Raw genomic sequence first — 21,318 nt, forward strand, 5'->3', positions numbered from 1 at the left:
GAGAAATCTTACTAACAGTAAGTTAGGAAGCCATATTACCCAATTGTTTAACACACAGATTCTAGAGCCGTATTTCTTTGGTTCAAATCCTGACTTTACCACGTCTAGCTATACAAGGAAAGTGAGATGCTTAAGTTCTCTGTGCCTTAGTTTAATTTTCTCAAAATTACTTTAGGGGTTATAAGAGATAATATATGTGAAAATAATGACGTTGCATACATCAAAATGTTCTGTGGTTAGTACGATCATCACTAAACTAGATGTTTATAAAATAATATGCTGAGACCCTTGCAAAAAATAAGGAAGGCCTCTAAGCAGGAGGTCCTGAACTCACCCACACAGTTGAATCCTTGCTCCAGCTCACACGCCCTTGAGCACCCGTCTCCACTTAGAAGGTCTCCATCATCACACTCTTCTCCAAGGCTCCTAGGAGATAAAACAAATTGTGTGTGTGTGTGGAGTTGAAATGATTGTTCTTTTCCAGCTACCATCATTTTAAATTCTTAAAACATATTATATATTAAAAAGTATAAGTATAATCTGGAAAAAAGTAGGATCCAAGGGAATTTTTTTTTTTTTTTTTACAGAAAAATGCGAGTATATGGACATGTAACGTGGATTCCGGGTCAGCTATGAGTGTTGACCGGCATTTCTAAAGGGGAGTGGGAATTCCCAGAAGTCAAGTAGCTCCTGGCTCTGAAGCATTCAGGAGATATAAGGGGATCCCCACGGTGTCTGTTAGAATGTCTGAAACCTAGAAACAGCCCACAAACCTTATGACAAGTAGTCTTAGAAATAGCTAACTGGAGGGTGGATGGTTTCCAATTAAATCTCCACTTTGAATGACCACATTCCATATCTGAGTGCCAGTTCAGGTCCCAGCTCCACCTCTTCCAATCCACTCCCTGGGAGGCAGCAGATCATTGCTCAAGTACTTGAAGTCTCTGTCACCCATGTGAGAGGCTTTGATTGAGTTCCAGGCTCCTGGCTTGGGCCTGGTTAAATACTGCCTGTTGCAGGCAGAGAAATTCATTCTCTCTCCCTCTCCCTCTCCCTCTCCCTCTCCCTCTCCCTCTCCCTCTCCCTCTCCCTCTCCCTCTCCCTCTCCCTCTCCCTCTCCCTCTCCCTCTCCCTCTCCCTCTCCCTCTCCCTTTTAAATAAAATGAAAATATGTAAATTTTAAAACAGAGAAAAGCTGCATCTCTGGTCTGGTTGTCTCTTCAGTGTTGCCTGCTATCTCCGTATGTTTCTGTTGTTTTGTTCTATCTAGATAGGGTCTGAGATGTTGTGGGATTGAGTCTCCTGTTCATATACCAGGAGTCTTGGGCGGCCCCTTTAGGATCTTCTCTCTGTCGACATTTCTAGGGCCCAGTCTCCGTTTTACTGCTCATCACTTCCCAGTGGCTCACAGTGTGTATTTCAAGAGAGAAACTAACGAGAGCAGTAAAGGTGTTTTTTGTTTGGAAGTTTAAATGTTCGTACACCTAATGACTAAACATGACTTGAACTGGGGGAGTGGAGTCTACAGTGATGAGGACGTAGAGCATGACATGAACACAAAATAGGCAAACTTGGGTTGGAGTTCTTTGCCAGAACCAAGGTTTGGCCCTTACCTTGACTCTTCACAGTGTTCACAATGAATATGTATTTTACCCTACAGATGAAGGACTTTACAGTGCCAAGTGTTTTCCCATACAGGACATCACTAATATCTCTAACCATTGTTTACAGGGTTCCTCAGAGATGGATTAAAGATTAAATAATTAGATAGGCAAATGCCCTAAAATGAAGTCAAAGTATATAGTAACTACAATGATTCAATAGTTATATTTTAAATAACAAGCTGGAGGTGCATAAAGGACACACGAGAGACTTAAAACAATGAAACTGTAGGAACTGAGAATACTTCAAGTTCTTTTCCTACATAAAGGACATGTGGTGCAGTGACAAGAAACTGTACTAGGTATCTCTTCTGATGTGTGAGGTCCAAGCTGGCTCCAAATCAATTATGCCTCAATTTTCTCCTCTTTACATCAGTGTTTCTCTACCTGGGATCTAGATTGTAACTTGGAGGTTGGCAATTTTATATGTTCATTTTGAAGATAACCTAAATACTTAGAGGATAACCATATGCAGTGATACCCAACAGAAATACAATGAACCACGTATATAATTTCTATCTCCAGTAGCCATTAGAAAGGTAAAAAAAAGACATACATAAGATTAATTTCAACAATAGAGTCCACGGAACATATTCAAACCACCATTCAATCTGAAATCAATGCAAAGTTATAATGAGGTGTGTTACATTCTTACTTTTGTTTTGCAGACTAAACCTCTGACATCGGGTTTTTATTTTCCAGTTACAACATAGCACAAATCAAGTATCTGATGTGTATTTAGGTTCAACTAACACAAATTGTTGTTGGGATGGGCATTTGGTCTCGAAATTAAGACACGACTTGGGCACCCACATCCCATATTGAAGTGCTTTGAGTCCTAGCTCCACTCCCGATTCCTGCCTCCTGCTAATGCACATCTTGCGAGATATTTGATGATGACTCAAGTAGTTGGGTCCTGCTACCCACATGGGAGTCCTGAGCAGTTCCTGGCTCCCGGCTTGACTTTGATCCAGCCGTGGCTGTTGTGGATATTTGTGGACTGAACTAACAGATGGGAGATTTGTTCTCTCTGTCTCTCTGCCTCTTAAGTCAATAAAATACATACATAAATAAAAGTTTTAAAACTACTCAAGTTGCTCCAAATATACTGAAAGGTTTTCCAATGTTATAACTGAACTGATTTTAACTTTTAAACTAAAATACTTAAAAGAAATGAAATTAAACATTCAGTTCCACGTGCTACCTCTCATGGGCTACATTTCAGAGCCCCGGGAGCTCCAGGTGGCCAGTGGCTCCTGGGTTAGATGGCCCAGACGCCACTGACCAGCTTCTGGATGACCACTGCTCACAGCTTCAGCGCCATCCACTGTGCCCGTCTGGATGTTCTTAGTGACAAGTGGTACCCCAGCGGGCTGGCTGGTTTGTGTGGCTCCTTCCAGTTCCATGTGTAATGGAGTGCCCCAAGCCTAGCAAAGCTTTCATTCAGCAGTGTTAAGTGCTCTGTGCTGAGAGACAACACAGGAAGACATTTTAAAGAACATTTTGATGAGGAAATTCATGAGGCCTGGTAGCCAAGTAGTGCTGCCTCAGGTAACGTTCCCAGAAGGCAGAGGAGCAAATGTGCAAAACCCAGAGTAGGAAGAGGGTTCTTCACCCAAACGGCAGGTGTGGCATCCTGGGGCTTAGGAGGCTCCGTGACACAGGGGAGAAGGTGCTGTTCAATGAGGGCTCTGCCAGCATCATCGTGGTAACCCAGCCCCCAGAGATCTTAACTGGCAGGCTGCAGACTTAAAATGAAGCGGGCAGAACAGGGAAAGCATCAGCAGTGACAGTCAGATTTGTTCTGTGGGCATGTGGACCACCCCAGGGAGAAATTTGATTTGAGATGGGGGAGGGGAGGTAGGTATAGATGCTGAGAGAGATAGGCGAGGGCAGCAAACTAGCAAGATGTGGGTACCATTAACATGACCCCAATCGTTTCCGCACATTAAAGAGGCCTAATTGCTGCTCATACCTATTAATTTGAAAGGCAGAGTTATAGACAGACATGTAAAGACAGAGAAAGACCTTCCTTCCACTGGTTCACTCCCCAAATGGTCTCTGGAGCTCCATCAGGGTCTCCTACATGGGTGACAGAGGACCAAGAACTTGGGCCATCTTCCACTGCCTTCACAGGCTCACTAGCAGGGAGCTGGATTGGAAGGAGAGCAGGTGGACTCCACCCAGTGCCTATATGGGATGCCAGCATCACAGGTGGTGGCTTAACCCCCTGTACCACAACGCCTGCTCCTGACATTCATACTTCTATGAAAAGAAACAGGTTTACCCTATAGCTGTAGTGATTGCTAAATGATGGAATGGGATCCCAAGAAAGGCTTCTGAGTTGATTCCATTACGACTATAAGGTACAATATAGGTTCACCTGGTCTGGGAAACTTAAAATAGACCATCTTAATAGGATATAAATCTAAGACAGATCCTAGTGCTTGGTCTTCCAGCCTCCTGTTCCCAGGAGTTTTATGTAAGCAATAAATTAGGTTTAGGGAGAGCACTAATGACACACTGATGCAGGGTGACCAGTTGCCTGGTTTTCCTGGGACTTGGGAACTTTTCAGTGTTAATATTGGGAACATTCCAGGCAAACTGGAATGGATTCAGGAAAAGGAACATGGTGTGTTAAGAAACCAAAGGAGTGGGGCCAACACTGTGGTGTAGTAGGTTAAGTCTCTGCCTGTGACACCAGCATGCCATATGGGTGCTGGTTTGTGTCCCGGGTGCTCCTCTTTTGATCCAGCTCTCTGTTTATTGCCTGAAAAAGCAGTGGAAGATGGCCCATGCTTGGGCCCCTGCACTCATGTGGGAGACATGGAAGAAGCTCCTGGGTTTGGCTTCAGATTGGCCCAGCTCTAGCTGTTGCGGCCACCTGGGGGTGAACCAGTGGATGGAAGACCTTTCTCTCTGTCTCTCCCTTTCTCTGTCTGTAGCTCTACTTCCCAAATAAATAAATAAAATCTTTAAAAAAATAAACCAAAGGAGTGAGAATCTAAGACAAAGCTAATTCCTGCTTCCAGCTTCCTGTTGGGAACATGGTATGTTACGACCAGGACAGGGTGTCCCGGCTCACACATCTCTCACCCCCCAGTACTCACTTCTCCACCTTCCCATTTCCACAGTAAGGAGCTCCATGGATGTGGATCAGGGGAGGGGAAGCTTCTCCCAGCTCTGCTCCTGCTTCAGCTTGAACTTGGTACTGGTACAGCTGCCCTGGTGTGACCTCCCTGTGGAAACCAAGGAGCTCGTGACCACAACATCCACAAAGAAAAGACACATCCACATCCTTTGCAAGTGCTTTGGAGGAGTTCAAGGGAACTCTTACGGGGAACATATATGTTAAACCTGCACCACGTCTGACACACAGATTGAGGCACATAGTCTTAGAGAGCAATACAATGTTGGAAACCAAGTTTATTTCCATACTCACCCTAGAAGATGAGCAATAAATGCTTGCTGAACTAATGTTGACTTTAACAGCCCCAGAGAATCTAAGAGGATGGCATTTCAAGTGTGTTTTCTCCAGAGTAAAACAAACCAGCTATTGAAAATTCAGTCTTTGGTAGCTTTAATCCAAGAAACCAGACAATAAAACGCTTCAGAGGTTGAGCCCTGCAAGGACTTTCTTGGGTCTGTGGATCTCAGTTTTCTTATTTCTCAAGATAATTCTTGTCTTGGGGAGACTAAATACTTAGGGGTAAGAGCAACTGTTATAGAAGAGATGAGAACATCTTCCGCTGTCAACTTGGGGATGCAAGAGATTCCAGAATTGGAAAAGCATTCAATTACTTCCCAATGCCTGTATTCCAGGAATGAAGTTGTAGCCGCTGACATCAGGATAAAAGGAGTGGCCCTCCCTAGAGCCCAGGTGCACTGATCTGTGGACAACGTGAGAAGCAGCAAATGTAGAGAGGAGAACGGGTTCAAGAAGAGGAACTGCTGGTTCCAAAAACAAATTTGCCCTTCATCTCCACTTTGCCCAGTGCCTGCTCTAATTGGAAAACTACTGCCGAAGTCTAGCCAGTATGGGAGCTACTCTGAAGGACAGATTCTCAAAGGGTTGTGGGAATTGCCATCAGCAATCGACCAAGGCCTCCCTTCCTCAACAGACTATTGAGCTGAGACTCAAAGCCTCCACTCCCTACCTGAGACAGCCACTGGCACACAGGCATGGCTTGGGGTTTTAACAACACTTTTAAAGACCACTGTAGTGGCTTGCAGGCACTTTCATGGGAAAGACACCTAAAAACTAACGACTTTGACACTTCCAAGTTAATGTTCCCTTTCAGGGGAGCAATCCTCTCATGAGAATGACAGGTATTTCTAAAGCAAAAGCAGTTTTACATCCTAATCAGTGCTGATGGTTTCTACTGCACTTCCTGTCCAGCCATGCACAAAGGGCTCACAGGGCTCTGTGGCTAGGGATGGGACTGGATGCAAATGCCAAGATGCGTCAACTCCTTGTGGGGAGACACTCCGCAGTAGGCAGCCCAAACCTTCAATCATCTGATTGCATGAAAGGTAGCATGCAACTGAGAAAAGATGATAAAAATGAAATTTGGCTGGAAAATCGGATTTTTTTTAAGATTCATTTGGGGGGAGGTAGTGAGGGCAGGGGAGGGAGGGAAGGAGGGAAGGAGGGAGAGAGAGAGAGAGAGAGAGAGACTTTGTCTCATCTGCTGGTGAGCTCCCCTAATGCCACAATGACCAGGGCTCAGCTGGGCCAAAGTAAGGAGCCTGGAACACAATGCAGGTCTCCACAGGTGGCAGCAACCCAATCCCTTATGCTCTCACTGCTTCTTCCCAAGGTGTGCATTGGCAGGAAGCTGGAGTCAGGAGCTGGAGCCGGGACTCGAACCCAGGCCCTCCAATGTGCGATGCCAGGCACCTTAAGGCAACCGTTAGGCTGAATGCCCACCCTGGAAAATGGGACTTTAATTCTGAGCCTGCCATGTAGTGGCTATTCAGGCACACGAAAGCCAAGTCTGGATTTTCTCATGTAGAAAATGGAATTCTATTGGCCTTATTATTAAATACGTGTTATGTATCAAGTTAGAAAACAAATGTCATAGTAACTGTCTTACTAGAGAAGCTCAAAAATGATATTTTTTTTCCCTTTTTAAGTTCACCCAGTGATCCATCCTCCATTTGCAGGGGACTGTAGTTTTGTTTTACCACTTCACTGTATTCTGGAGCTAATGAAGAGAACAGATATGGGAAGAGTATGTCATGAACTCCAGGTGGATCACTCTGTCTAGTGTTTTTATGGCTATGGCAGACTGTCAGAAATCTCCTCTGCCCAGAGGCACCCTCAGCAAGGTGACTTGGCTGCCTCTCCCAGCCCAGGGTGAGCCTATTTTGCTCGATCCCCCTCGGATCTGGAATCCACTTTGTGCTGTGCTCTGGCTGGTGGAGCATGCTCACGAGGTCCATAAAGCAGAGATCTGAAGGGTGCAAACGCCTTGTGGCTTGCTCTCCCTGCTGCATTGCCATGAGAGGCAGCCCAGGCCAGGTCTTTGGAGACTGTGAGGAAAGAGGCCCTCATGCTCCCGGCCATGCCAGCTGTCTCCGCTGAGGCCTACAAAGTGTGCCTGAGGTCGTCTCGGGCCACTGAGTTCCAGCCAAGTCAGCCCAGACGAGAACGCCCAGCCCACCCATAGAATCATGAGGAATGAGGTCTGCTGTTTTAACCCACTACGTTGTGGGATGGCTACCAGTGTAACAAAACAACAAAAATGAAAACTGACACAGCGTCTCTGATAAAACGTTTGTTTTACCCTATTTCTGTCCATAGAGGACAACTACATCTACAGAGACAGCAGCCTCCTACTGAGGACCTTGGACCTCTTTGGTAAGCACCTTGTTTTCCTCTGTGTCCACCCAGCCCTGAAGCACCCAGTGCCAGGAACAGAGCCAGAGTCACTATATGTAGAAACAAAGAACAGAAGTAGGAGAAAGCAGAGTTGGAAGAGACGGGCAGGGGCAGAGGGCAGAGGAGACGAAGGGAGGGAAGGCAGGAGGAGGAGGGAGGGCCAGGGAAAGGAGGGAAGAATGCAACACACAACAGGAATGAGTCACAGGACCGAGTGTGCTGTCTGCAGGCCCTTGGCCTCCGTGCTTAGCTAAGGGAGAGCTGACTGTAATTTGCGAATGTTATAGGAGCCATGGCAGATTGTCCAAAAGCTACAGCAAGGGATCAGAACTCAAACTGTCACCTGACCGGAACCATGGGTTCCTAACAGCTCAACTGTGACCATTACATTCAATCCAACGGAAACCCCTGGAACACTGACCTCCATTCTTTTCCCATCATCATGATGACAGCAGCCATCAGAGCACCGGCTTGGCCCTATCTGAGAAATGTCCTGCCTGGCCTTACATATGCTGCTTCAGAATAAAATCGTCTTTGAGACTTTAGCCATTTTTCCGACTAAGGACATTCCAGAACATTACAAGGTGGGGACAAAAGCAATCAGACCATCCCCAGAGGCCCAAGAAGCCCCCTGGTTTAGAAGTCGCCTGCTGCCCTACTCACGTGTCTGTGAACTTCCTGCGAGGATGCGTCACCACCATGGACGAGCCACTGGCGAAGGGGGGCTCGCGGAGAACCTGGTACCTCACAGGCCTGCAGCCGGAGCAGAGAGGACTCTGGGGCCGAGAAGTGAGGAGGGCTGCGTCGATCTCCATCCGCTCGTCAAACGTGTAGACCTTAACGCCCGAGACCTTCCCCTCCACATGCAGCTTGATGGTGAGCGGGGTGTCACAAAACGTGTCCAAGGGGCCCAGGTGCACAGACGCCTGCTGTTCCAGCAATATCTCTGTATCGAAGAGGGCCTGGGAGGAGCCCATAGACAGGTAAGTGACCCAAAGGGTCAGGGTGTCGGCATGGACCGGGTGTTGGAAATGCAGCTCCAGGCTACAGCCCTCTGCAGGACAGGGCACCGTCATGTTCATGTGGTACAGGTGCAGCTCGGGACTCCAGGCTTGCAAGCTCGGCTCGCAGGGCTGATCCACATCGGGAGGACCTGGGCGGGTGGGCAGACATGGGGGAACTGCCATGAACAATCGGAAAAAGTGTAGCCCCTTTCGGTGTCCCAAACAAGGATCAAAGAAGGAGAGGACTACGGCTTCCTACAGCAACTGCTCAGCTGAGTGGGTTAGATTTAAGTTCGACAAAGGACCAAGGTGTGAACGTGCAAAGTGTTACGTTCCTTTTCGCTCTGTCACTTCTGCAGGCTGCCCTTTATCAGGGAATTGGGAATGGAGCCACCTGGGAGAGAGGTCTTCTACCTGCTGGTTCACTCCCCCAAAAGGCTGCAAGGACCAGGGCTGGGCCAAAGGCAGGAGCCAGGAATTTCTTCTGTGTCTCCCATGTGGGTACAGGAACACAGAAAGAGCGAGATCTTCTATCCCCTGGTTCACTCCCCAAATGCCCACAATAGCCAGGGCTGGGCCAGGCCAAAGCCAAGATCCAGGAACTACATGCAGATTTCCCAAGTATCCAAGTACTTAGGCCATCGTCTGCTGCAAACCCCAGAGTACTAGCAGGAAGCTGGAGTGGAACTGCAGAGTAACCAGGACTTAAATCAAGCACTCCAATAAAACCTTTTAATTATTATTATGACCTCATGCTGAAACACGAAGCAGAATCCTTAAAAGTTGACTTGGTTTGCCTCAAGACACAATGCAAAAATCAGAACCCAGAATTTCCAGTGACCTTCACCTCTATGAAATAACTTTGAGCTGTTCCAAGTATTAGAAATAAGAAAAAAGTACTGGGCCAGGGAGTTAAACAGGTGTTATACTACCAGCACAGGACAAACTGTTAGTCACAGACAGGACTTTTTATGAAATGCCATTCTCTGAGTCCAACGTTGTAAATTTTATATTCACTTTCCATTCTTCCCTGAAAACTCTCATTTGGAGCAAGTCGTATACAATCAATCAAGTAAATGGTCTTCCTCCAGGTTTCTCCTTGGGATCTGTCACTTGAGTGACCAGGAACCCAGTGACGGACTTCTCCAACTCCCTGGCCTCTTGCAGGTGCCACAGATCTAAGGATCATTGTCCTCCTCTATTTTGTCCTAGCCAAAACTTCAAATGAACTCAAGCAGGACTGGGCCAATCCATCTTACCAAGAAGTTTTCAGGATCTTAATAAATATAAGGAAAAAATACAAAGAAAAACGGTGATGATTGGGTAAACAGTGATGATGGAAAAAGTCAAGCCATCCATCAGGGGATGCTAAACATCGTGTCAACAGAATTTCTGGACTGGAGCTAGGAAAAAGCCACATGCTGTAATTGTCTCAGGGGCACTGATGTGCATATGTGAGTGAGTATGTGACTGTTTGAAGAGTTGAGGGAGGGACAGGAAAGAGATAACGAAAAACATCTTCTCCTCCGTCCGAGAGCCTAGCTTGGATCATATCCAAAGCACAACCAGTCCCACTGATTAATAGACTCATAAAACAACGCAGATGAGAACGAGCAGTGTGGAACACCTAGTCCACCCTACCCTCACCCAGTCTTGCTCAGCCAGTGTGTGAGTGTTCCCTGCAGTGTGTCCTCTGTTACTATCTTGACACAGAGGAGCAAGAGGGTAGCTTGCACTGCCATGTGGCAGGGCTGCTTCAGGGCCAGCTGACACAAGTAACACCACAGGCCTCAGCTATCTCACCCTGAAGTCACCAGCTGAGTCGGCCAACTTCTCTATCATTCAGTCCCATATGCTGGCCATGACCTCACCACGGCCCACGGACTTGCCCAAAACTACTTGGTAAGATGGACATAAGGGACATAAGGGACATTCTGCACACAGAGGTAACAGGCGGTCTTCCCAAGGCTGTGAAGGGGTCCAGCAAACCACATACACACACGCACACACACACGTACACACACACACCACCTTTTTTTCATCATGCCACTGTTCCACACTTTCCCTCTCTCCCCATTCCTCCAGGGAACAGATCTGAAATCCATGATACTTTACCCACAGCCTCATCCGGGGTCCAGTAACCCGAGGAGTCACACACCCGCCGGGAGGAAGCCGTGTGCACATACTGACGGAAAGTCCCATCTTCGCTGCAGGAGCCACACACGCTGCCTGGAGTCCTGGGGAGACAAAGGGATGGAGGTAGGGAGAGTCTACCAGAGCAGCTGGATGAGAAAATCAGGAAGGCCTTTGAGAAGGGCAGGGTGACAGTTGGTGAGGCCCTAGAGGGCAACTCGGAACACAACTAGTTCAATGTATTTTCTTCTGTAGACCTCAGTTTTGCAAATATTCTTTGTGATAGAAAAATCCCAAGGTCACGAAGCAGAAACATTTAACTAGGTCAGAAAGGAGGCCTATAGAGACGAGACTGGCCAGGAAACACTCATTACAATCTTCATCCTTCAACACAAAAATCCTCTCCACCCTGACCCTCAAGAAGTCATCCAAAGACCCCTTGCACTGCCAATACCAAACTTGTCCAAAATTTTCAGATATTTACTGAGTGTATGTGTTCTTAGGTCTGAAAATGCTTACTTTTAGCCACCGACATAATAGTGAAGTCATACGAAACATGAAGTCCCTTGGCTTTCCATTGCCTAGGGGCTACTCTAAATTCCCTACCAGGTGCCTCGGTTCTTCCTGAGATAGCTCCCGCCTCACTGCATTTCCACCACAATGAACATATCGCCATTCACAAAGCCATCACATCCTTGGCGCAGCTCTGGGACTCATGCTGTTTTTTCTGCTGCCAAACTGCCTCTCTGAGCTTCTCTCTTTAGTGAACCTTCTACTCACACTTCAAGACCCGTTCAAATGGAACCTCTGCAGTGGCACGTGGCCTGCCTCCTCTGCTTGGCCGGCACTCCCTGCTCTGTGCACCCACGGAAGCACGTGGCTCCTAGCTCAGGACACTGCTCTGTGGTGCCGAGAATTCCCACTCACGTTCTCTCCTTGCCATTGCTTGTGACTAGATCCAGACCAGTCTGCTCCCCTTCTAACCTCAGCAGCCAGCTCGCAGACTGGCTCCGCAGTCTCACTGTGAACACTTGTTGGAGGGATAGCCTTGCGCCGATTAGTAGTCTGAAGAGCTCGACCAGCACCTTTTTGGAGTAACCAGGAGAGGTGGGGATAATAGCCAATCAGCAAGGAGAAATCACCCTGTGAGGATTATTTCTGATTCTCAGAATCTTTTGGAGCCTCCAAAAAAGTAGAGAGAAAAGAGCAATAGCAAATGCTAAAAAAAAAACAAAAACAAAAACAAAAACAAAAACAAAAAAAACAAAAAAAAACAGAGGGTAACAGTTACGATAGCAGCTCCCACTTGTTAAGCACTTCGCATGCTTGGCGTGGTGCCACTACGTGCTTTTCATAAATTATTTCTGATCACCGTAATAACCCTGTGTTTACCACTGAGGAGAGTCAGACTCAGAGAGGTTCAGTAAACTGCCACAGGTTACAAGCTCCTTCATTCTTTAGGGCAAGCTCCCAAATGCCATTTAGTATCTAGCACTTTGGCAACTCAAAGGTGTAGCCGAGATCCAAGCTCGCTGACTCCACTCAGCACTCACGTCTAACGTGGACACAACTCCAAACCACATTTCCCTGATGCACTTGGCCCTTCCTGGGCCGCTGTGGAGTGCGTAGCTGGGGCTCCTCTCTGACATAAGGATTCCAAATACCAACTGGGGTGGAGTAAACACAACTCCGAGCATGACACAAATCGCTGGGCATGTGACGTGAGTCCCCCAGACACACGTGTTGGGAGGCCTCGAAACTGTAGCCCACCTAGCTGAGCAGAGGAAGCAAATTGCAGCCTTTTCTGCCAGCAGACGCTCAGCAGGCCAGGGCTGATGTCTGCTTTATCGTAACGTTTGTACCAGAGAGAGAATTGAAAGATTAAATTGTTTACGTGTGTTACATAAACTGATGTAAAACTCCAGTCTGCACATACCCACAGAGGACATACTGTTCAGCCAGTCCGACCGAAGCTGCCCGGGGTCACACTCGCAGGAAGATGGTTCTTACACACACCACATAGATGTGTGTTGACTCACAGATGGAGCCTGTGCGAGTCCCAGAGTGATGACAGGCAAGACTTCCTTGCAGCATTGTGGGGATGTTACACACGACATGGGTCAGGACAGGTATTGCAATCTTAGGAGGTGGGGCAACAGCACCTTGAAGAAGGATTCACTGACTTAATCCCACCCTTGACGCTCCCTGTCCTCTCTTTTTAGGCAAAATTGGGGGGGGGGGAGACACAAAGCCTGCTCCAGGGTCATTCACATGCTTAACTGGAGCCTGGCCCCCAGATGGGAGTGACACAGAGAAGAGGGGCTATCTACCTAAAATCCTACCTTAAATTCAAAGAAATCTTCTATTCTGTGTTCGTCGTGTCTGAATCCCAGTGGACCCCCCAGCTCATCTCTGTTGAGCCGTGAGGTCTTGGACCAGGCTTCTTATGTTTCTGAATGCCTCAGGTCTCTCTCTCATCTAGCAGGAATTATGCTAACTACAAATGCCTAGCAGAACATTCCCATGAAGTAGGACCCAGCGGGTGCTGGCTGTCACAACATGTTGGCAGGTGTTGACAGGGGCTTGGGCACAGGTAACCCATGGGGTTCTGCTCCTCCCAGTTAAGCCACATTTGTCTCCCTCCTGCCCATCAACTGCCAGATGTCATTCTCCGTCCTACCTTTGTCTGTTTTGTACAAGCATTTCCCTGGCATTCATCTATACCAATATGGACAGGAAGAATGACAGCTGGTTTTAATTATCATGCTTCTCTTCAATAACCATGTATTAGGTGTCTTTTGTGACAGGCCAGAGGCAAAGATACAAAAAACAAGCCTGCCTTACCGCCAGCAGTTGCCAATTGAGTGGGGCAGATAGGAAAATGATCAGACCATGACAAATCCATCACAGGCCAAAAGAGGGGGCTCCCTAGAGTGCAACAGCAGGCAGAATGTACGAGAAAAGCCCTCATGCATCAGATTAGCCCCTGCTGCACAGCTCGTGGCAGCACCTCACCCCAGAACATGCCTCCCTGCTACCCGCCAACAAGTGTGCAGGCAGTGAGTCACTGTTGACTCAGGGGAGTGGCTGCCTGCGACATGTGACAAAAGCCCTCTCAGTTCAGCCCCTTCAACCCCATCACATTGGTCAACCTCTTCAGGCCACTCATGGAACAGGGAGCACACGTGATGCGCCACTGGCTTGCACGCAAGCCCCACAAGCTCTGTTGCACAGAGCAGACTGGAGGAGGCAGCCCTGAGCAGTGCTGCACATACGTAGGCCTCCAGTTAGGGTCCCCCTTGCTTAACACCCTTCTCTTTGCTCATACAAAATGCCGCAGGGAAAGCACACCAGCTTACCTGTCATATACATCTCCACTAATAGGAGGCAGCCAATGGATAGTGAGGGACTTGTGGGTCTGTCCAATGACCATGGGCGGGATGGGAATAGGGGTGGGCTTTCTGCTTTGACTCCACTGCTGATATACAAGGTCCAAATAGCAATGCATTCGGGCCACTTGGTTAGGGGTGAAGCTGTCAGTGCAGTCGTCATCTGCAAAGACACAAAAGGGAGCACAACAGATAGACATTTTTAGCCTGCGAAATAAACCCCCACAGGGAGACATCTCTCCACGTTCACGGCTGAGTTTCCAGCACCTTGGACTCAATAGGATCAGCAGACAATTTTTGAAAGAATAAAGGCATTTGCTCCAGAAAGCACGTGAGCCAGAAGTGAGGCAGGAAAGGGAAAGGCACAGCATTTTGTTAGCGCTCAGGCCGCAGGCCCTGGGGTGCAGGGCTGCTCTCCGCGGATGGTTGCTTGTTCAGCAAACCACAAGATGGCAGTGTTTTAGCAGATGGCTTTTTCACTTGCGAACATTTGGAGTTGCAGACACCTGCTTTCTTGCCCAGTGATGTTGGCCAAGCTTAATGAGTATTTAGTGGAGGTGCTCGAGGGGGAGAACGTCAAAACATGGAGGAGGCAGTGGGTCTGGGAGTGGTGGTCCCAGCTTGACTTTTGGAGCAGGCAAAGTCTCCCTACTAGGTAACATTTTTCATAGGGCTGGAAAGGGAGTTCTCTCTCTTTCAGGGACTTTTCCATTGAGAACACACCAGGCAAATACTGTCTCAAACTGCTTCTTAAATATTTCTTCCACAAACATCAAAGGTGGCACCTGCACAGCTCTGGCCTCTGTTCCCTGTTATCTGGTTTCTCTGCACCCAGTAAAAGCCACTGTATCCTTATTGCAGGAGGCAAAAGTGCTGGTGATTATGAATTTTATGCATCACAAAGATAAATGATGGAAGCATCCTGATAGGTCACAAATGGGACCGGCTACCACTCTGTCTGCTCTTAAAAGCCATCCCCAGGGACCAGAGGTGAATCCTCTAGAACCTATCATTAAATAAGCTTTCTGGAACTCAAAGGAAAATTCCCTTCCCTACCAATAGAGTAGATTTTCAAACCAAATCAGTTCTGAATTTTTGGGATAAATCTGAGTCCATCATTAGGAGACTGGTTAGCACTGTTTTTCGCCAGTAACACGGAATGGGAGAGACAGGAAAGAAAGATAACCTGGGAGCTAAATCTAGGAAGAGCAAGACTGATCAGTACAGGGCCAAGAACACACTGGTTTTTAAAATGAGATGGCCCCTTTCTGGGTGGTGATGGGGTGCAAGCTAAGAATCAGTATTTGGCTAGAGATAGATGAGGAAAATTTGAACTATACTTTAAGTAACACAAAACAAGAGGAATTCTGAGCTTAAGTGAACCAAGCCACCTTGTTGACTGTTAATGGTAGTTCAAAGATCCTGAAATCTTTCCGCCATCACTACTGGACTCTCCTGCAGAGTACATGCCTATGAATAGCCATATTCCAGAAGCCGGAGGAGTCTCAGCTTTGGCTTTGCTCCTTTTACTATTCAAGATACAAGTATGTTTTTCGTTTAATCTTTGGTAGAACAGAATCCAGTCAATAGACCCCTTTGTGTCTCAGTATTTCTCTAATATTTTAAAAGTCATGACAAAGAATACCCCCTAATGAATACACTCGGACATAAATGACCCTATGGAAATCCTCTCTACCCTCACAGCCCCCAGAGAGCCCCAGGGCAACCTCAGAAGAAAACAAATGGATCAAGACCATGGTGATACCTGTGTAGCTCATGTAGTTGCGGAATGGAGCTCCTGGGAAGTGAGTGAAGCCACAGGTGTCATTGGTGGGCTCTGGGTCCCGGCACAGCTTACTCTTGGGAGTGGGAGCCGTGTCGGCGCACAAGTCTCCTGTTTCCATGGATGGCGTCATCTCCCTGCAGGGGTCGTCGCAAGATTCCCTCTCGCTGACCCCCTTGAACACGTGGTAGAGTCCCAGGACATGACCCACCTCATGGATCATGATGTTGGTGTGGCCAGGCATGCCGTAATAGGATGGGTTGAGGACCACACCACCTGTGATGAAAGTGTTGCAGAACAATTACTGAGCGCAGAATGAATAGCAGCCCTCCAATCCTTAATTATGACCTCTGATAAACATCAGGTATTCCACTGTGGTCTCTAAGATGACACTTAGAGCATCCAATCATTGCTCTTCTCTCTTGTCACAAGCCACCCTGAAGTAATCCATAAACATTCCTTCAGCCTGTATTGTGAGTTAATGCCATACATGAGCCAGGGATAACAATACCAACAAACTAACATGAGAGAGAACCAGAGAACCAGGATTCTCAGCTGTGTATGCACACTCAAATCACCTGGGTGGGGTGGAGACGCTGTGGCACAGCTACAACTTCCTTGGGGCAGCTGCTTCCCATACCAGGGTGACTAGATCAAGTCCCAGCTACTCCACTTCTGATTCAGCTTCCTGCTAATGCCCCTGGGAGGCAGAAGATGACGCTCCAAGGACTTGGGCCCCTGGTGCCCACATGGGAGACCCAGATGGAGTTTCAGGTTTTTGGCTTTAGCCCATCCCGATTGCTGTGGGCATCTGGGGAGTGAACCTGCAGATGGAAGACGTCTCTCTCTGTCTCTCTCTCTTTCTTTCAAATAATTTTAAAAAATACAGAATTTTTTTGAAAAAATAAAACAATCACTTGGGATAGTTAAAAAATGCAGAATCCCAAGGGCTGGTGCTGTGGCGAGGCGGTTTAAAGCCCTGGCCTGAAGCGCTGACATTCCATGGTTCTCTTCGGAGCCAGCTCTCTGCTATGGCCTGGGAAAGCAGTAGAAGATGGCTCAAGTCCTTGGGCCCCTGCAACCGCTTGGGAGACCCAGAAGAAGCTCCTGGCTTCTGGCTTTGGATCAGCACAGCTCTGGATGTTGCGGCCATGTTGGGAGTGAACCAGTGGATGGAAGACCTCTCTGTCTCTACCTCTCTGTAACTCTGTCTTTCAAATAAATAAAATGAGTCTTTAAAAAATGCATAATCCCAACCATGAATGAACCAAATCCAAATATTTGAAGATGGAATTCATGCATCACCATTGCTTTTATAACTTTCCAGTAGGAGAACCATTGGTGACAGTAGCTGAGGTTTTGAGCCAGGGAACTCTGATTCTGACACCAGACCCCTCCACATGTCAGCCCTGAGGACTTATTCGACTCTCTGACCTCTCAGAACTCAGTTTTCTGTCTATAAAGGAAGGATGATGGCAAGAGTATCTTGTATTTTAAGTATTTATCAATCCTTATACTCAAGGAGCTAACATCCAGAGAGACAAAAGACAAGTCCAACTGGACTACCATGAAGCTCAGAATGTCACAGGTGCTTAGGAATATGGTCACTCCCGTGGCTCCCAGATGTCCACAAGAGCACCAAGGGAGAGAAGAGACCCTTATGAGATCAGTCTCTGTCCCCTTCCAATTGTCTTGTCAAGCACTTCCACCTTCTTGCCCTTCTTCCTCCATCACACCTTCTCCCTCCACATATACTTAAACCCTGCCCTTCTCTTTTTCTTCCCCACTTCTAATTCAGCTTTGCCTGAAGAACAAAAGCAGGGGCCTATGTTGTGTAGAGCCAGTTAAGCTGCCACCTGCAATGCAGACATCCCATATCTGTGCTGATTCAAGTCCCAGCTGCTCCACTTTCAATCCAGTTCCCTGCTAGTGTACTTGGGAAGTGCTTGGGCCCCTGCCACCCATGCAGGAGACCAGGATGAAGTTCTAGGCCCCTGGCTTTGGCTTGGCAATTGCAGCCAATTAAGGAGTGAACCAGTGGATAGAAGGTCTCTCTCTCTCTCTCTCTCTCTCTCTCTCCCTCTCTCTCTCTCTCCCTCTCTCTCTCTCTCTCCCTCTCTCTGTAGCTCTGCCTTTCAAATAAACACACACTTTTTAAAAAAGCAAATTTGTCAGAAACAGGACTTAAAAGTTACAATGCACCTTTAAGATTTAAATATACACATGATTAATATTTCCCAAATTGTGTTAATAAATTCTGGTCCTGAGTGATACTTTGAAAAATTGTTATCAGTGGTTAAATGTTTTAGAAAAATGTAGCTTGCCATACTCTCCTCCTGGACATCACAGTGTCTCTGAGGATTGTTATACTAAGGGCTCTGAAAAGCACTAAAGCAATTGTGTTTAACCCTTTGCTCACCAAACTCTTTTGAACCCAGACTCCACTTGGGGTAAAATCCATTTTGACATCATTAGAATATTGGGTTTCTTGCAGCACAATTCAAGAAACATTACCACCTATGAAGAAAACTCCCAACTAATCCTTATTTTTTATCCAGACCTCTTCCTCTAAGAAAAGATCCCCTCATCCTGCAGCCAGCTCAGTCCAAGTCCTTTTGTGTTCTCTTCCAGTGACAGAGAAGGGGATGAGAGGTGAACAGAGAGAAGGAATGGCCAAAGCAGCCCGTGTCATGGGGGAAAGAGCCACTGAAAGTGTGACCCTGGGACATGCGAGGAGAATTCAGTGCTGGCCATTCTAACAGAGGGCTTTGCATCAATTTCTAGAAGTCTCTGTCTCAGCTCCCAATGAGATATTTCCAAATCTAAGAATGTTCTGCAATGGATTTACAGTCAGCTTTCAACAAACCAGCTTATTTCTAAGTAGAGGAAGACACATAAAAACGTAAGCCCTCTACACCCCAGAAAATCCCCCACTAAGCCCAGGACAACTGGCTGGAGTTTTCCTGTGTTACATTTATAATGCACACTCCCCAAAACAGAACAATATGGATTTAACCAGATAGCACTAAATGTTCATTTAAAGACATAAACATGTTAACACAAATTTATAAGAGTTACCTTTTTGACCCCAGAGAGATGGGACATGTGCTAAAAAATTGCCTGTATGGAACATATAGTAAATGGGCTTAGTAACTGTGTATGTATTAAATAGAATACTGTATAAAATTTAGAAACCCAGAACACAAAGAATGAAATATGGCTCTACTTTAGGGATAGGTGCCGTACACACCTATATATGTACACACCAGTATATGATGGGAGAAACGTTCAACATCCTGGACCTCTCACAGTAGTTCTACGCTTCAGATCACAAGGTTCTGGAATCGCCTGGCCTAAAATTAAAGCAAGGGGTAGTGTGGCAGTGCCCCTGAGTAGCCCCATTGCCTTGACCTGGCTGTTTAAACACTCCTAGGCCTCCTCAACTGTAGAACAGGACTTGCCTGGCTTATCTCTGTGACTTCTTCCTAGCCTCATGCTATGTGTCTAAGGATTTTTTGAGACATTCACAAATACCATGCCAAGATACTTGTGAGACCATGGACTGTCTCCTGACACTGTTGTTTGTGCTCCAAGTCTCATCATTCAGGGAAGGGGAATAGCTGGGGATGAGCTGCTGCAGAGTTCAATTCTGAGACCTGCTACAGATCTCCAGGTGGCCGGGCTTCCTGCTTGTTAGTCCTCAGCTGCTCCCACTACTCTGCGCTCCCCATCCTCTCTTCTACATGCACTCTATTCTTCTCACTCTTGATCCAACTAAAACCAATGTGTGGAATTATTAGGGGAGTGGATTTCAATCATTTGTCAGATAAGCAAACAGTCAAGTGCCCATTTCCTTCAAAGACAACCTGGTCTTCAACAAATATTCCAAGCAGCCTGAAATTAGGGACTGTGAATATGGGGAATTCAGCCTTTTAGTGTCGTTCTCCATAGACCTGATGTATAAGTCAGACTTACACAAGACACCTTTGTCCTAGAGTGCCTTTGCCTTTCCACAGGAAAGCAAGCTCCTCCCTAGCAGTTAGGTGTTAATGTCCAGTTCTTGATTGGCGTGGAGCATGCTTATGGGTGCTTTTTATTTAGTGTTTTCTGTGTACCAGGCCTGTTGCTAGGTTTTATGACTCCCATTTTACAGACGAAGAAGCTGAATCCTAGAAACGAGATGTGATTTGCTTAAGGCTACATGGTTAGTAAGTTGAGTTCAAATATAATTCCATATTTGTTTTTTTCTTTTTAAACAGATGTATTTTATTTGAAAGGCAGAGTTAGAGAGCGAGAGAGCGAACACAGTTCCATCTTCTGTTTCACACCCCAAATAGCTGTAACACCTGTGGCTGGTCATGTCAGGTACTGTTGTGGTGGTACCAAGGATTCAACAATTACTGGGGTATGGTTGAAAGGCAAAGACCTCTTGAGTCACCACATATAAAAGTGATTATTCCCTCCTCATAAGAACATGAACCTACCTATAGTGTACTCCAAGTTTAGGGCATGAAGTTCAAATCCTAAGGTAATTTGTCCAATTTTTCAATATTTAAAAGTGATACTCTGTTCCCCCAAAGCACCCAGAATAATGCCATTGCTCAATGCCATCTTCCAACAACAGTCGGCAGCAGCAGGCAGGAATGGCCCTTATTAGTGTTGGGCGGCCTGCCTCAAGAATGAATGCACAATCTCTCAAACTTGCATAGTGCACTCCAGTTTACATTCCTTATGTATCCCTTGTCTACAGGAGGAACCACTCTGCTGTCACAGTAAAGAGAAAACCAGTGGGCAGGGGCAGGATCGGCTTTGCCTGGGCCAACCATTTATGGGCTAGTATGAGTGCATAGAATCCGTTAATACCATCACCATCTCTAACTGCTGCAGTGCCTCGGAGTGTGCGCTCCTACTGGATCCTCTCTGGCAGCTCCCACCGATCGACTACAAACATGTTCAGATCTCTTTCAATGTAAAGATTTTTAAATTCGTCATTATACTCCAATGATCACCTTTTCTATATTAGTGTTTTATGCCTTCATAGCCAAACACACCTCTCTTTATCTCCTGTAGACACTTCCACCTATCACACTTGGGTTTCTTGCACCTGCTCACCACAAAATTAGTCCGTTGAGATTATCAAAGACTTCCCGCAGGAAAGACAACCATAAACACGCAGTGTTTGGAACTCGTGCTACTATTCCTAAAGCTAATAGTTATTGAGCCCCTGCTACAAGCTCAGCATCCTTCTTCAAACTTACCAGCCACATTTTATTTATGAAGAAACCAAGCCAGGGAGGCAATTTATTCCACACTCCATTTACTCCTATCAGTGTGAAGCCATGACCAAATCGATCATCCCAAAACAATTTTTTTTTTCCTATAAAAGGCCATATTTCCTGAACTCATTTGAAGATCCCTTGTATTTAGATGCCCATGAGCCAGGTTCAAGTTCCTTCTCACAGGT

At 46.7% G+C, this 21,318-nt stretch overlaps 1 protein-coding gene across 1 annotated transcript in view; it reads right to left on the reverse strand.

Annotated features, from left to right (window-relative positions):
* PAPPA2 (pappalysin 2) overlaps positions 1-21,318 on the reverse strand; it is a 275,884-nt gene that overhangs the window by 142,924 nt on the left and 111,642 nt on the right. The window contains exons 4-9 of the mRNA XM_062193837.1: positions 15,837-16,130; positions 14,042-14,234; positions 10,665-10,786; positions 8,209-8,698; positions 4,772-4,900; positions 335-426 (exon numbers count right to left, since the gene is read on the reverse strand). Coding sequence (XP_062049821.1) covers positions 335-426; positions 4,772-4,900; positions 8,209-8,698; positions 10,665-10,786; positions 14,042-14,234; positions 15,837-16,130 — 1,320 coding nt within the window. The remainder of the gene's footprint in view (positions 1-334; positions 427-4,771; positions 4,901-8,208; positions 8,699-10,664; positions 10,787-14,041; positions 14,235-15,836; positions 16,131-21,318) is intronic.

This window comes from Lepus europaeus, chromosome 5 (genome assembly GCF_033115175.1).
Source record: "Lepus europaeus isolate LE1 chromosome 5, mLepTim1.pri, whole genome shotgun sequence".
NCBI classification, from domain to species: Eukaryota; Metazoa; Chordata; class Mammalia; order Lagomorpha; family Leporidae; genus Lepus; species Lepus europaeus.